This window comes from Ascaphus truei, chromosome 9, assembly GCF_040206685.1.
Source record: "Ascaphus truei isolate aAscTru1 chromosome 9, aAscTru1.hap1, whole genome shotgun sequence".
NCBI lineage: Eukaryota > Metazoa > Chordata > Amphibia > Anura > Ascaphidae > Ascaphus > Ascaphus truei.
In genome coordinates, this window is record NC_134491.1 from 14766797 (window position 1) to 14784406 (window position 17610).

A 17610-nucleotide genomic window follows, 5' to 3' on the forward strand; every position below is an offset into this window, starting at 1 on the left:
TGTAATGCTAGTGCACAGTAGTTGAATACTACATACATTGTAATGTTAGTGCACAGTAGTTGAATACTACATACATTGTAATGTTAGTGTACAGTAGTTGAATACTACATACATTGTAATGTTAGTTAGTGCACAGTAGTTGAATACTACATACATTGTCATGCTAGTGCACAGTAGTTGAATACTCCATACATTGTAATGCTAGTGCACAGTAGTTGAATACTACATACATTGTCATGCTAGTGCACAGTAGTTGAATACTGCATACATTGTAATGCTAGTGCACAGTAGTTGAATACTACATACATTGTAATGCTAGTACACAGTAGTTGAATACTCCATACATTGTAATGCTAGTGCACAGTAGTTGAATACTACATACATTGTAATGTTAGTGCACAGTAGTAGAATACTACATACATTGTAATGTTAGTTAGTGCACAGTAGTTGAATACTACATACATTGTAATGTTAGTTAGTGCACAGTAGTTGAATACTACATACATTGTAATGTTAGTGCACAGTAGTTGAATACTCCATACATTGTAATGCTAGCACATTGTAATGCTAGCACACAGTAGTTGAATACTACATACATTGTAATGTTTGTGCTCAGTAGTTGAATACTACATACATTGTAATGTTAGTGCACAGTAGTTGAATACTACATACATTGTAAAGCTAGTACACAGTAGTTGAATACTACATACATTGTAATGCTAGTACACAGTAGTTGAATACTCCATACATTGTAATGCTAGTGCACAGTAGTAGACTGTAAGCTCCTCGGGGCAGGGACTCCTCTTCCTTAATGTTACTTTAATGTCTAAAGCACTTATTCCCATGATCTGTTATTTATATTATCTGTTATTTATTTGATTACCACATGTATTACTACTGTGAAGCGCTATGTACATTAATGGCGCTATATAAATAAAGACATACAATACAATGCAATACTACATACATTGTAATGCTAGTGCACAGTAGTTGAAAGCAGCACATTTCTCATGAATAATAGGTTGTCTTTATCACTATATGTTAAAAGAAAAAACATACAGAATAAACGGGACAGCATAGAAGGTGTCTTATGGAGTAGCACTTCTTAATAACTATAACCCTAAAGTGCTTATTCTATGTATATCAGCCAATACGGCAGATTGGGCCATTATCAGACAAAACACACCATTGATATCAATGGGGATTTTCGGCCTTAAAAAGTTCAAACTTCCACTTTGGAATTACCCCCCAAGTCTTTCTGTAACGGCCCTTTCTTTCCTTATTACACACCTTATTCAAGGGGTGGCCAACCTTTTTTTTCAGGAAGGCCAAAAAAAGGAAAAAATTATTGGGGGCGGGGGGGGGGGGGGGACGCACTGTCCTCCCTGTCGCTGCAGCGGGGACGATGGCAGCCTATGTGGAGCGGGCAGGGCCCACGACACCTGTCCTGGGGCCAAGGACTAGAGTTTCACCTGGGCTCCCTGTGTCGGCAGCTCTGTGAACCCCTGCCGCCCCGGTCTTGCTGTTACCCTCTCTCTCCCCCCCCCCCCTTACCCTCTCTTAATTCCCCACTCACAATTCCTCCCACCCTCTATAATCCCCACCCCCCCTCCACACACACATCCTCCCCCCCAGAAAAATGTTACCTTTGTAAAGCTGCCCAAGTGATACTAAGCATCTTCTTGTGCCGGCTCGCACATCCACCCCACTTCCGCATCGAGGCCCCAGATCCCCTCCGGTCTTGCTGCGGAGGGGAGCTCTGGCCTTACGGAGTTTGTGTTGAAGTACAGGCGTGTGCCAACATGACGAGGCTCATCTCGGGCCACCTCAAATGCCAAGGGGGTATAAGGCATGGGTTGACATTTTCACATCTTCATTAATGGGACCCCATTTCTCATTTACAGTTTTTCTTCTGATATAGCCAAAGACATTTTTATTGTGGATTTTGAAAAAAAAATCCCATTATGTGCTTCATATTTCTTTTTAGCTGCCTTACTATAGAATTACATTTGACGTGAGTATTTATGCTCCTTTCTGTTGCTTATTATTACGATATGCCTTCTGTTTTTTGAATAACATTATTTCACCTCAAATGTCCTCCTTTGTTTTGCTGTTACACCACGCTGGCATCTCCTTTGCCTTCTTCCCATCATTTCTGACTTCTGGTATTAACCTTCTTGGTCTTTGTAGGAGGACATGTGCAGAGGTACACAATGGAGACTGTTGTAAGGTGAAATTATAACAAGGCTTTATTGTGCCTGTCGCTTAAAACACAGCAAAAAATCAACATAAGCGAAATAGTGAGCCAAACAAAGAAAACTTATCTCTGCTTTGGAGACTATCTACACATGTAGCTCAGCCCTTTTTGACTGGGTTGGTTAGCTAGGCTCTTTACCAGCCCCAAATCATGGAGACATTTATCAAAACACAGACCTAGATAATAGTCATATACGAAAAAGTCTTATCTGTTAGCTGGGCTGCTGTAGGGGAAGCTTCTCTGCTCTCCTGGAACCGCACCCTTGTGTGCACAGAAAATGTCAGGCTCCAGGTTAGAATCTTGTCCTCTTTGTCTTGTGGTCAGCTTGTCGCTCAAGACATCTGCCCTTCCTTGGTTCAGTCCAGTTGTGGACTAAGGAATCTCTGCTCTGTCTCCAAGTTCAGCTCAGGTGTGAGCAAAGGAGTCTCACTTCCTGTCTCAAAAGACAGGCTTTTCTAAGCAATCTAATCAGGCAGGTGGTGTTAGTTAATTGCCTACCAGCAGTTAACCACCACACTGCTGGATTAGAGGCACATTTGTGAACAGGGATAAGTCCCCTGTTACAGTCTTCAAGAATAGGTTTTTTTTAATGGACTCCATGCTTTTTGGGTACAGTACATGTCCCCTTTTTAGTTTTTGTTTTGCAACGTTAGTCTTAACAATTGATCTAATTTTTGGGTGGTCCCCTTTTTTTAAAAGTTGAATAAGGTTTATTAGAAACATTTCCTTCCTACTAGCATTATAAAGTTAATTGCATTGCAGTCACTACTTCCATGGGCACTGCAGTGGTTACCTTTTTGTATTTGTCCTGCAGTGGATTAAATCAGGAATATCCTTTCCTCCATACGATAACTAACTGTTCTAAGAAGCTGTCATTTACAGTATCCAGTTATTTTATCTCAATGCTACCCCTTTCGATTGAAACTCTCCCAGTAGCCCCCCCGGGACTACTGACAACAGGACACATTAACGCAGGGCACCTTGCCGCTTAAAATCTCACCGCTGATCGGATGTCCCCGTTGGCCGCTGCCATCATTAAAGTCTCTGGCAATTTGATGTCCCACCACTATCTTTGAATTCGCTGCCAATCAGATCAGATCTCCCTGCCGGCTGCCACCATTTTTAATTGTCCTCTCGTGATGATCTCCCCATCGGCCGCCGCCATTTTTAAATGTCCGCTACACACCATTCGGTGTGCCCGCCAGCAGCCAGGACACGTTTTTACATTCCCCGCAGGCGGGCACATTGAGTGTTCCTTTATGGGTGTGCTCACAAATGGCATGAGGTGCCATGTGGCTGAAGACATTTAAAGATGACGGTGGAGAGATGATCACGAGAGGATATTTAAAGATATCGGTGGCCGCGAGGAGATGTGAAGCGTTGAGGTGCATGCGGTAAGATGTCCTGGCGGTCAGTAGTCCCGGCGGTGACATGCGTGGCGATAGAGCGCCAGCAGCGATTTGGCTGCGGCCAAACATTCTAGACCAGACTGCCCTGACTTTCTGCCAATTTAACCTGGTCCATGATGGCTAGGAGCTCCTTTACTTGATCTGATTTTATGGGGGGATTCACTAAGCACCGATAATGGTTTCAGAGCTTGATCAGTGTTAACGGACATTGACTCAAATGGTAGTTAATGCCAATTGTGCTCCAATACCAGTTATCGGAGTTTCGCAAATTCCAACCCCCCCCGTTTTCCTTTCATGTATTTTGAAACCCCCTCACCAATATGAACTTCTCTCATTGTTTTTCGGCAAATTTTGTATCCACGCATTATAGGGTTCCTCATTAGACCAAGTGTATCATACTGTGGCGATATCAAGAATAATGTTTAGTACTAGGCATTCCAGTTTATCCATTTTGGCTCTAAGCACTTATAATGTTAATACATTATGTTCTGGTATGTAAAGTGACAGATTTGTTTGACTATCTCTTTTTTGTATTATCTGTCCTTTTATCAGAATCAAAAGCTGTGATTTGGGGGGTGGATGTGTCTATGGATATGATGGGGATGTGTGGGTGTAAGGGGGGTCTGTGTGGGTATGAAAGCGGGGGTCTGTGTGGGTAAGGAGGGGGGGTCTGTGTGGGTTTGAAGGCAGGGGTCTGTGTGGGTATGAAGGGGGGGGGTGCCTGTGTGGGTATGAAGGGGGGTGGTCTGTGTGGGTATGATGGGGGGGGGTCTGTGTGGTTATGAATGCTCCTGCAGAGGTCGTGGAGTTGCGTTGTTGACCTAAATTTGGCTTCCAGGACCTACCTACTTCTTTCCCCCATGTCAATGGTACATCAAACCTATCTAACCTGGGCCATGAAGTCCAGGAGCTCCTTGCAATTATAAGCCACATGTCCAATTGACAGGTAGTCATGCATTTTACGAGCAGTGCAATAAACTGGGCAGCCCAAACTGCTTTCTGTGTTTTGTGCTCCTTTTTTGCATGTGATTTGTACAAGTATTTATTTACTGTCAGAAGGCGAATTCAAGCAGTATAGGTTTTTTTGTTTTTACAAGTGTATTTAGTTTGTAACACACTCTGGGACAGTGGTTTCTCACCTGGGCTCTGTCAGGAAATATAGATTTATATCTGGGGCTTTGTCTTCGTCTCTCACAAAACCCTGCTGAGCCAATCAAGCTAGCCGCCTATTCAGTGAGTTTCACTTACGGAGAGAACTCCGCAGTTTAAAACTTTTAAAACTGCATTCTACAAAACTGACTGGTTTAATATATTACATTTTCTGCTAATAATATTACTATGATACTATAAAATTGTCATTATGAGAGAGAAGCAATTCATTACCAGATCTCACGGATCATAAACTTCAGCACACTAAGTCGTGTAGTTACACACTGTGCAGCCTGTGGTTTCACACCTGGTATGTCTTTTCTCTATTGTTTTTTTTCCACAGATTGAGCCACATACTGATTTACCTTAAATTGGCTTATCGTAATTTTCTTAAACTAATGAACAGGGAACAAGGAGAAGCTTGAGAGCTTATGTTAAAGTTCTACCATCTTCAAATATATCATTTCTCTCCATTGTTTCCTTGTTTTGCCCTGTAGGTGAGAGGACCAGGCGGAGAAGGTGTCAGGTGGCATTCAGCTACATGCCCCAGAATGAAGACGAACTTGAGCTGAAAGTTGGAGAATTCATTGATGTTCTTGGAGAAGTAAGTGTCTTCTGCATATACCCCAAACTCCACATTGACCTGTACATCAGAACTATGCCCATCAAAGAAAGCAAAATTGATATGCAAACAAAAACATTATACATAACAAGAGTAACCTTGCATAAGGAGTATTTATTTTTTTGGCTGACATATGTTGTTTGTGAAAGATTAACTCCTAATTGTCGCGTGTGGTACATTTCGGTTTTTTAAGTAAAGTACCAGCTCTTCTTCTCATTGATATTATGTCTTGATTATGTATGAGGACGTTGTTTCCACACAGGTTTCAGGTAGGTATCCCTGATTTGAATGATCAAGTTGCAATGTTTGAAATAAGGTGGCAATCGTGAACTGCTGCCAGCTGTGAGTAATACTAAGTATTAACAGAATAGGTGAAACACCAAAAAGTCCATTGAGAAGTCAGACTCAAAACATATTATGGTGAGTAAAGAAGTGACAAAACCCTCCACTGTAAAGCATGGAACGGATGTTTCAGACCGCTGGAGCATGGTCAGTAACATTGCTACTCTGTATAATCCAGGGGTGGACAACTCCAGTCCTCAAGGGCCACCAACAGGTCAGGTTTTCGGCATATCCCTGCTTCAGCACATGTGGCTCAGTCGTTGACTGAGACTTATAGTCTTCGACTGAGCCACTGATTAGGCCACCTGTGCTGAAGCAGGAATATCCTGAAAACCTGACCTGTTGGTGGCTTTTGGGGACTGGAGTTGCCCACCCCTGGTATAATGTATAAAACAGAACAGATAAAATAGAGGACAAGAAGTCATGACAGGCAAATACTGGTGTTTCACTCCCTAAAACTAGGGTGACTGCATTTTTCCCGGGGCAAACTGGGCCATTTGCCATTCGTGCATGCGCCATCTGTGACTGCAATTCATGCATGCGCAGTCAGTGATTGCTATTTGCCCGTGCGTGGCAGGCTCCGCCCACGGACGCGCGATTGGTAGGCTACTCGTGATCGCACACGCACGAGCTGCAATTAAAAAAACCGTGACATTTACAACAATTTCGGGACACCGAGACGTCTGGTCACGCTAGCTAAAACAGATAAGAGATCACTATAAAACCTCACTCATGTCTAAGGGCACTTTAATGATGTAATCCAATGCAAGTGCTGTGTGACCTGTGGGTTAAGGCAGCGGTGCGTGGGAGAATTTGTAGGGGGGCGCGGGCAGTTAGACTGAGTCCCCAGTCAGCACTGTGGCGGGGGGGGCGGTGCGTGCACAGCGCTACACCGCGGTCTGAGTGGAGAGAGAGCGTTTGCGACGGGAGGGGGCATGGCGGTAGGTTTGCGGGGCCGTGGCCATGACGTCCCGCGGCTGGTTCGCCCTCATTGGTTGACCCGCCGGCAGGGGCGTGGCCACGCCTCCGTCGCAAATGCCAATCTCAATTTCCCCTGCCTGCCTGAAAACCTGGTAGGAACTGGGACTGGAGGAACTGGGGGGGCGGGGCTTGATCGCACAGCGCACGCCGAGGCATGCGCTGTAGTAGTTAGTGGGACCGCAGCCTTACAGAGGCCCTACGCTCTTCCCCACGGCATTTAAATTAAATGCCGGGGGAGGCGCGAGGCCTCTGTGACTCACTTACCTGCTCTCTGCGGGTCTTTGGCGATGCGTCGCCATGGCAACGCACGTCAAATGACGCGGCGGGGTGACGTGATGTCACATGACCCGCTACGTCATTGGGAGAGGGGGGGGCGCAAGCGCTGCGGGTCCCGGGCAGGAAGTTTGCGCACCCCTGGGTTAAGACAACAAAGAAGTGTAGAGAATGCACACCTTACAGTCCAGAGTCACAACGTGGCTGCTGTATATCTTGCTGGCTGCTCACATCTGCAGTCACGGTCGCAGCAACCAATCTCGGGTTCAAATGTAACACAGCACAGCCGGTGTTAAATAAAAGGCTTCTTTATTTATATGTCTGTCGACATTTCGGTTTAAATGTGTGCTACATCACAATTGGACCTGTAGGTTTCTCCTCCTCCATGCTATTACTAACCAGAAGCTCATTTGGAAACAATCCGTGATTCCATTTCTTGCGTGCTTTGTTCTGACATGTTTAGTGTGATTAGAGGGACACGGAGGACTGTGCATGTTTGATTATTATTATATCTGCTGGGAGGAATTTGTTGGTTTAAAAAGGCGAAAGAAACCTTCTAGACACGCAGTGTTTTTACAGTCTAAAAACACTATTTTTAGTTTCAACATTACTTTTATGTTTGTTGAACAATATTTTGACAGAAATTTGGCAAATCTTGACTCTTCTTGCTCTTTACCATTAAAAAAAAAACCATGTTGAATATGATTTTGTTTTGCAATGATTACCATGCACAGTGGGTGTATTTTGCTTTCTCAAAGCAAAATTACTTTTCTATTTTTAATCATGGTGTTATAGTCACGTAGGCGTGCATATGGAATTATAGCATTGTGTGGGTTTGTGTTGCTCACACACGGAGGCCTTTTTAGGTTTGAGATAAAATAAAAATATTTTATCTGTAATGATTTGGTGTTGTGTGGAAGCAAATTAACTTTTCTTTTTCAAACTCACATTGAAGTTTGAATGTAATTCAGGATGAATAACTGTTTGGCCTAGATACATCAAACTCTGTTAACATTGAGTTAATATCACACCCGGATATTTATTACCGCAATTTTATGACCAAAGACATCAAGATTGCGATAATAATTTACCGGGTGAGATATTTTATTGAAACTCATGATATAGGAATAAACATGACTGTTAATAACACATTCATTTCCGCATTACTAATATTTTTACCATAGGCTTCTGTAATACTGTATCTGTTAATACAGAATCCTATTGTAGATTTAACATCAACCACTTTGGTGCCTCTGGCTACCTAAAGCCCTCGATCCTCTGTTGCTTGAAGAATATTCTTGGGTGAGTATTTCTGGCCTCCTTTCTTTTCTTCCTTTCTTCTTAAAAGCCGTACTCTTTCTTTGTCTGACGATTTAGTTGGCCAAATCCGTGATGTCATTTTAAGGAGACGGTATCACATGGTACATCAACCAATCAGATAGATGTACTATGTGTATGCCAGGTGGTGAAGAATACAGATGAAGAAAGAAGATGTCTTTTAAGGAGAAAAGAAAAAGAAATACTCGCCAAAGATTCTTCAACAGAAGATCAAGGGCTATGGGTCAATTTGAAGGGCCACAAATGGCCTTTATATTGCAAATAGGCCAGCAGGCCTTTGATTATGTTTTTTGTTTTTGTTTACACCATTGAATTTTGGATTATTTTTAATGGCTTTAGTGTTGTGTTTTTTTGTTTAGCCTATCAGGCCTTAGGTTATTTTTTTATGGAGTGATATATTGCAACATAAAAATGACGCCTATGTTTTGCCGATAATACCTCCTTTTTGGCTTACCGTAGGTTGATGCATCTAGGCCTATGTACCATAAATTAGAACAGTTGCAGTTCATGTTGCTAAACCAATGGTTTCTCACCTGGGCTCTGTCAGGAAATATAAACAGACTATGCTTAACCATAGCCACAAAAGCCCTAGCTAAAACAGCAACTGGACTTAAGTTTTCCACACCTCTCCACACAGTTGCAGTAACTGTTATTTTTTGTGTTCTACCTTCTGATATATATCTTGTGAGTGCTACGTGTGTGCTTGTGTATATACACACACGGTATAGGTGGTTGCTGGGCACTCTTGACTTTAATGCTGTTATAAAGTATGCCGGTCGCAGACTGGCTAAATACCGAGAAAGTATTACGGAGAGAACAGAAAGGCCACCACTCCATTAGTTCATTTTCAGTTTTTATTCGACGGTTCGGGCGACGCATCGCCATGGCAAATGATGCCGCGGGGTTACGTGACGTTAAATGACGCCGGCACAAAGGCAAGGGGGGGAGGGGGGCGAGAGCACTGAGGGAGAGCAGGCAGGGGGGTGCAGCACCGAAAGCTTGTGCACCCCTGGGTTAATCCATAGCCAGTTGCCTATGAGGTCACCCCCCCTCTGTGTTCAGCCTGTGAAATCTCGCGAGATCTCCTGCGCCTCCCAACATCTGCTTACAGTACATGCCACACTGGTTATACTGAGAATACTGATTATAGTGAAAATATTGTATTTGCGTCACACATAATCCACCAAAAGTGAAAGCGGTGGAAAAGTTTCTGACTAACAATTTGTGCTCAGAGGAAACGTTCAAAAATTTGAGGCAAACGCAATCAGAAAATGGAGCAATACGTCAAAAAACAGTATTTATAATTTGTTTACATTGATGCATTTCTCCCGGTCTCTTTATCTTCTCCCCAGATGCTCCGTCCCTTGTATTCTGCACAACACAGTGTCTCCTGTATTCTAAACTTCACCAGGCAGCACTACCAAAATAGGGGCAGTAGTATAAAAATCTCGGTGCTTGGGGACTAAAGGAATCCCAAATTCCTAACTCACACAGGAAAGAACAAAATGCCCTAAGCACTAAAAAGTAGAGAAAAAAGATAAGTGGGACCACAGCAGTAATCAAAACTTAATCGTGACCATGTATCCAAAAATATGCTTTATGTTTCTGTTATACAGGCATATAAATATCACAGTGGACATGTAAAAGGGGCCAAGCCTGTTTACAATAGCTAGAGCTGTTGGGTGTCAGCCAAGTAGGGGTTAATCCCTGCCTGGAGGAAGGAAGGACTACCAACGAGCCCAGCTGAGTCTAGAAATGGGTTCAAAAAGGCAGGAAAGGGAATGGTTTCTCGGTCTCTCCCTGGTCTGCCTACAGACCACACGTGCGTGTCCTTGACCCCCTAGGGACACCAGGGCATGCAGGCCATATACCCGTGTCCTTGACCCCCTAGGGACACCGGGGCATGCAGGCCATATATCGTGTCCTTGACCCCCTAGGGACACCAGGGCATGCAGGCCATATACCGTGTCCTTGAACCCTAGGGACACCAGGGCATGCAGGCCATATACCGTGTCCCTGACCCCCTAGGGACACCAGGGCATGCATGCCATATACCCGTGTCCTTGACCCCCTAGGGACACCAGGGCATGCAGGCCATATACCCGTTTCCTTGATGTCAAAGGACACAAGATCTATGCAGAAGTACAGTATATGGACTTCTATACGGTGGGGAAACTGAACTTTGGCCTAAGAAATCCTTAACCTGTACAGGTATATTGCTCACTTGTCTTTTGCTACACCTTGGCTGAGGAAAAGCCAAGCCACTCTCTTGGACTCTGCGGGCCAGCTTACTGGACTCTCTGAGCGCGTCCCTTGACAGACGGGGGCTCCGCAGGCCATCTGACCGCAGATTACAGAAGTGGACAAAGATACCCACCCCTGCTGTCCCGTGTCCATGAGTGGTAACAGCTATCATTGTTACATTCTGTGCCTGTTTTCCATTCATTTGATGTACGCAGAACCTTGAATCATTTTTAATATAAAATGGTATTTACATATTTTACGATGAGCGTTGTGCGCTGTTCTTTGTTATGTTTTGTCTAGGTACCCAGGGTCTCGGGCTACCCTTTTTACAGCAGCATACGTTCCTTATATTAGACTGGTAACACAGTTATTATTTTTACTATTCACTTGGGCATTTAGTGGTAATATTTAACACAATTTTATCACAATTGTTAGTTCATTTTAGTTGCGCACTTGTATTGTTATTTTGTGGCTGAGGAACTGCCTGTGTTTTCCTTTATTGCACTTTGGCGAAATAAAAGCCTCCGTTTATTTTCCCAAAGCAAGTCTCCTGTGTACACCTCTTCGCGCATCTCCTACCTACAGGAGAACACAGAGTAGGGACGTAATGAACAATAGTAAATAGACAAAAGGTGTTATATGGAGTATAAAAATATAATGCTTATCCACCAGTGTCGTATGCAGCAAGGAGCAGGGCCTTCTCAAGGCTTGTTCCCACATCTGTAACAGACCGTGGTACTTCCCTTTGAGTCCTAAAAACAAAAGGACTCCCTGTAGCATTTTAAAGTCCACCGTCAGAAAGAGACAACACCGGAGCCTAGGAAAAGAAGCAAGATGCAAGAACCGGGTTAAACTATCACAGAGCAAATGCAATCCCAGGTTTATTTGTAGCTTAGTTTATAATGAAATGTTTTGTTTTTCCAATTGCAGACAGTGCAATAACTAGGCTCCATCCTATGCTCACTGCAACATGCAAACAGATTCCCTTACAAGAGACACACAGATATGTCAGGTGCATTGGGGAGTATACATTCCTTACTCACGGATTCATCGCATCAAACACCTACATCCCGGTGCTGTGTTAATTTGATCCCATTCCCAGACAATCCAATTAATCAGCTCAGTATACAGCTATGGATACAGTCGCTCACAGAGCATAGATTTCTTATGGTGGGAGAGGAGCGTAGAACTGATTAATACAGTCCTGATGCACCTGCCATTTTTATACAGCCAGAAGCCACTAATGCAAGAATCTTTATTGTCACAGTTGTAAAGAATGAGCAACGGAGGTTTCTTAGGCCCGGGCCATAGAGGGGTGAGGAGTTCCGAGCCGCGCTGACGCTGAGGCTCGCCTGCTGAAATCTGCGCGATTTCATGCCCATGCAGGCGAGCCAGCGGGCGTGATCGGAGGCGGGGGGAGACTGAGGGAGGCGGGGCAGTGACGTCGCTGGGCCAATCGCCCGCGACGCACTGACGTCGACGTCACGGCGCTGACGTCACGACGCCGTGACGTTGACGCAGCTCCGCGCTGATTGGATGTTTTCTGCCGACAGCGCGCTGAAAAACAGCTTGGCGCTCGGCTGAAAACTCCAGCGCCTCAGCACGCCTGCGGACGCTCTTGTGAGCCCCCTCTAAAGGCATCCTCATTGAGGATGCAGGGGCTCAGCACAGAGCGTCCGCACGGTTCAGCACGGCCTGTCCTTCTATGGACTCGGCCTTATTGTGCACTATAAAGTCTCCTGTGTATAGTCACATCCTGTGAGAAAAACCTCTAACAGCGCTCTAAGGAGGTATAAAGTGACTTAAACAGTGATATATTGAAAAACAATATTGTGCAAATCAAACGAAGCGACGACAGCGAAACGCGTAGAGTCGGAAGCGCACTGCTGTCGCCACTCACCTGTATTCGATCTGCACCTTAGAGTCCCCTCCATTCGGTGAATTCCAGCCGTGCCGCAATACCGGAAGTGAGACGCCAGTGAACCGGAAGTGACGCTTCGGGAGAGTCGGGCAGAGGGGGTGAGGATTGGGACACAGAGTTCGCTTTTCCTATGTGTCTGGTACAATTTTTATTGATGTAAGCATACACCTATATGGGTTTTTAGTAATTAAAGTGTTCATTTTGTACGGTACACACTATGTCTAGCTTTCCGTTTTCCCATATATATGGCTGATACCTTGGCAACCTGAGAGAATCAAAGTATCCCCAAGAACCCTGAGAAATAGAGAGAGAACCTACACGAATTTCCACACTACCCACATCAGTTTGGGTTACATGCTCGTTAATTTATGAAAGAATGTGAGTTCTGAATTTATAGAAATCTACTGAATTTGGAGTATAACCTACAAAGACTGTGTTGCACTATTGTATCATTTTTTTATTCCACATATTCACCACTGAACGAGTTGCGCTCCCCTTTCCTTTCCACAAGTATAGTCACATCCTGACATGTATAATCGCAGACCGAGGACTGACCAGGCAGGAGTTAAAGGTGCAGTTCCACCTACCAGCAGAGTGAATTAATTCAAGTGATATGATTAATAGGTTAATATTGCATGATTAGCACCTCCTTTTTAAAATACAACTTTGTAAGCGTCAATCTCACTGATCCATAAACCTGGCAAGGACCCGGCAGACTGCAAGAGCTACCGGCCCATTTCACTGATTAACTCGGACGTCAACATTTTCTCTAAACTTTTAGCAAACAGAGTGGGTCTCGTCCTTCCCAGGTTAATACACCCGGATCAGGTAGAGTTTATTGGAGGAAGGCAGGCGGCAGATAATACCAGACGGGTGATAGATTTGATTGATCTGGCAAAAAATAAAAACATACCGTCAATTGTATTAAGTCTGGACGCAGAGAAAGCCTTCGATAGGATTGACTGGTCCTATCTTAGAGACACGCTGAGAGAATTTGGCTTTGAAGGACGCCTGCTGGAGGCCATAATGGCACTGTACAGAGGTCATATGGCAAGGGTAAGGCATCAAGGCTTCCCTTCAGACCAGTTCCCCATCCGTAGTGGGACGAGACAGGGCTGCCCCTTGTCGCCACTGTTGCTCGCCCTCTGTATTGAACCCCTGGCGGCACATATCAGACTAAACCCAGATATATCAGGGATCTCTGTAAAAGATCACCCATAAAAGGTGGCACTGTACGCGGACGATGTGATTTTAACACTGTCAAAACCTCTTACCTCTCTGCAAATGTCTTCGAGGTGTTGGGGGAATTTAACCAAATTTCGGGGTTCAAAATCAATCAGGCCAAATCAGAAGCCCTCAACATAAATCTACCAAAACCGGTGGAAAAATTTATAGAGCTCAATTTTAATTTTAAATGTAGAGATGGGGAGAGGAGCTCCCCTAAGTGTGCTCTAGTAGACAAGGTGGAGGTAGTAATTGAAGTAGGACAAATGAACTAAATGGGACGGAAATGAATGAAAGTCTTGATGATGGAGTGGGCCACGGTATAGATGTAATAAACACGGTATAGATGTAATAAACATAGCCGGTCATGCATTGGAAATCCACAAGTGTCCCCCCTATATGAATAATAAACACAACCTCTCCGTTTCTGATGTAAAGCGGCCCAATTAAGCCAAATTGTCCAGTGGCATGCAGACCCGAGCCTGCGGAGATGGGTGACACTGGAAAATGAGTGTTGTGCTCCAGTAGAGCTGCACAAATTAATCTGGTTACCCCAAAAATGTAGGAACTTAGTAGGCGTGCTGCTGCAGGCCATGACCAACTCCTTGGCGGTGTGGGAGCTCTCCAAATTTAGTTGTCATCTGACCCCGTTGATGGGTAATCCGGATTTCGCTCCAGGGCTGGATAGTAAAAACTTTTTAATCTGGACACAGTCGGGATTTACACGACAGAGATCTGGAGGGAAGGAAATTTATTAAAACATTCGATCAAATTAGGTCCGAAAAAGGATTACCAAACACGGAATTTTTTAAATACCTCCAGATCAGAGCTTTTTACAATAAATTCCCAATTCGACCGGTTTGGACAAATTTTGAGCAGCTGTGTTCCAGAGGAACGGACACTAGAGGACTAACATCTAGGATGTACGGAGAGGTGATCTGTCTTGCCACACCTGATGACACTAGCCTGAAATACATCAGACAGTGGGAAGCAGACTTAGGGAAGACATTAGAGGACGAACAATGGATCCAGATCATGCAGGCAGCTGCAAGAAGCTCGATCTGCACAACGTTAAAAGAGAACGCGTATAAAGTCCTCATGTGCTGGTATCACACCCCACTAGAATTATCTACATTTGTCAGAGGATACTCCCCGCTCTGCCCAAAACAGTGTGGGGAAGTGGCTGACTTACGACACATGCTGTGGTCCTGTACAAAAGTGGTCCCGATTTGGGAACAAATTAGAGACTTGTTACAAAGGATACTCAATTTGGAGATCCCCCTGGATCCGTGGCTGTTCTTACTGGGCAGGCGAATCCAGGGAGTGTCAAATGCGACACATAAATTAGTTGCGCATTTTTGCAACGGTCACAAGGTGCGAGATTGCAGCATTGTGGAAGCAAAACAAATTACCTATAATCCCTAAAATCATGAATAGAATCTGGCACGTATGCCGGATGGAACAGTTTACAAGTCTAGTCAACGACACCGGCTCAAACTTCTTAAAAGTCTGGATGCCTTGGTTGGCCCAGACGTATATCCGGGAGAAGATACCACCACAATTTTGCATTTATAGTAGTAGACGCGTTCTCTGGTAACTTAGCGGGGATCCTAGACCACATAGTACCCTGACAGGTAGGTCACGGGGGAAAATATGGACAGCACAAGGACACCGACTACGATTAGTCTATAATTAAGGGATCAAAGGCGAGAAGCTGAAGCCGAGCCAGAAGTTGCAACAAGAAACAAGAGATTTGTTTTCTCCCTGTTTTCTCCCTGTTTGTCTCTTGTCAGTTATGTCCGGTTTGTCTTGTCCAGTGTCTAGATGTCGTATGTCAGTGTCGCCCCATGTCAGTCAGTTTCAGCGTTAATTCAAAGGTTAAGATATATGTACATGACAATGGATTGTGACACTGTATGAGCTGTAAAAACGAATAAAATTGAAGTTGAAAAAAATTAAAAAAGTGTGCGTCTTTTGTGACAGAAATTGTATTTTGTGATGCTGATGTTTTTAATTAAAAATTGAAACACAATTTCAGTGCCAAAACGCAATAAAGTTTGACTTAGAACGCGTTTTAGCTATTTATATATAGTAACAGTGAATTCCTTGTGTGTGTCTGTCTGTGTGATCTCTATGTCCAGCCGGAGCCGGAGCATTCTGCGCAAGCGCCCAGCCGGAACCGAGCCTACTGTGCACGCGCGCTCAGCCAGAGCCTACTGCGCAGGCGCGCCTGGCCATTGGCAATGGTTCCAGCGCATGCGCGCCAAGCGCAGGAGGCCTCTGCATACATGCTGAGCTGGCAACACTGACAGCCTTTTCTGCCAGCAGTGGTGTCCCTTCCGTGGCTGCACTTCCGTCACCATGAAGGCGATTTACTCCAAGGCACATTTTTTGGTACTGTAGGTATGCTAGCAAAGACGTTTCAATTCAAAAAGAGGAAACGAAGATATCAAATTAACAGGAGAGATAAAAATAAGAGGGGACTATAGGAACTGGAGATTTAAAAAGAAGAGAAGAAGCAGGGGTAGATATAAGAATGGAGAGGATGGGATGGGGTGTAAATATAGGGAAGGAAGCAGCAAGGAGCTGTTAAACTGAAGAGGGAATAGGGATATAGAGAGAGGCTGTGCACCCTCCCCCCCCCCCCCCCCACGTCCATTCCTCTTTCTATCTCTCTTTCTTCATCCCCTAATATCCCATGCATTAACAGTAGAATAATCTGCACTCACTTCTTCCTCCACACACATTGCTCTGTAGTATTGCATGAATATAAGTCATCAGTCTTCTCCTAAGTGTGCCTTTCCTCCACTCCATGGCTGTGATGTGAATGGTCACCTATTCAGCCAGCAGCAGTATTTGTACTTCAGTCACATTATGATGTCATCCGGTTCTGTGACCTCACAGGGATCTGAGCAGGGATTTTTTTTTAAGTCTCCCAGCTCAGAACCTCTTGTATCCTCATTCTAGAACTGAGATCCTCAAGCTCTCACAGCCAGACTTTAGTGCAGCATTGCGCTCACCTCCCGCCTCACGTTCCCAACACTTAGGGTGACCAGATTTTGAAAATGAAAAACCGGGACACATTTTTTTTTTTACATAACAGTTTATTTATTGTAGTACACTTATACTTTACTACCATTAGTCCTTGTTACGTGCGTGTGTGTGCGCGTGCGTCGGATGACCTCACTAATCGAAAAAAAAAAAAAAAAAACCAGATGTGAATGAATCTGAACCCCTTAACCAGTGTCAGGACGCCCCCTCTTCACAATTTCTAAAGCAGCAATCCCGCCTGGGATCTTACCTGATCCGCAGTCCCTCAAGGTATTATACTGGAGGGGAGGTGTTCCCTACCTGTCTTCCGATGTCTCCCGCGTGAAACTTGAGTCAGATCTGGAAGAAAGAAGGGTAGGTTACATCAATGTAGGTATACGGCAGTTAAGATAAGACATAGAGGGTGAGGGAGACAGGGAGGGAGACGAAGAGAAAGGGAGACAGGGAGGGAGATGGAGAGAGAGGGAGACAGGGAGGGAGACGGAGAGAGAGGGAGACAGGGAGGGAGACGGAGAGGGAGGGAGACGGAGAGGGAGGGAGACATGGAGGGAGACGGAGAGAGAGGGAGACAGGGAGGGAGACGGAGAGAGAGGGAGACAGGGAGGGAGAGAGAGAGAGGGAGACAGGGAGGGAGAGAGAGAGACAGGGGGGGAGAGAGAGAGGGGGGAGAGAGGGAGACAGGGGGAGAGAGGGAGACAGGGGGAGAGAGGGAGACGGAGAGAGAGGGAGACAGGGGGAGAGAGGGAGACAGGGGGAGAGAGAGGGAGACAGGGGGAGAGAGAGGGAGACAGGGGAGAGA

At 44.9% G+C, this 17610-nt stretch overlaps 1 protein-coding gene across 1 annotated transcript in view; it reads left to right on the forward strand.

The window, feature by feature from the left end:
* The window catches only part of LOC142502246 (SH3 domain-containing kinase-binding protein 1-like), a 107097-nt gene that overhangs the window by 72037 nt on the left and 17450 nt on the right, over nt 1–17610 (forward strand). Inside the window, exon 2 of the mRNA XM_075613087.1 lies at nt 5313–5419. Within this exon, the coding sequence (XP_075469202.1) occupies nt 5357–5419 (63 nt within the window). The 5' untranslated portion in view covers nt 5313–5356. The remainder of the gene's footprint in view (nt 1–5312; nt 5420–17610) is intronic.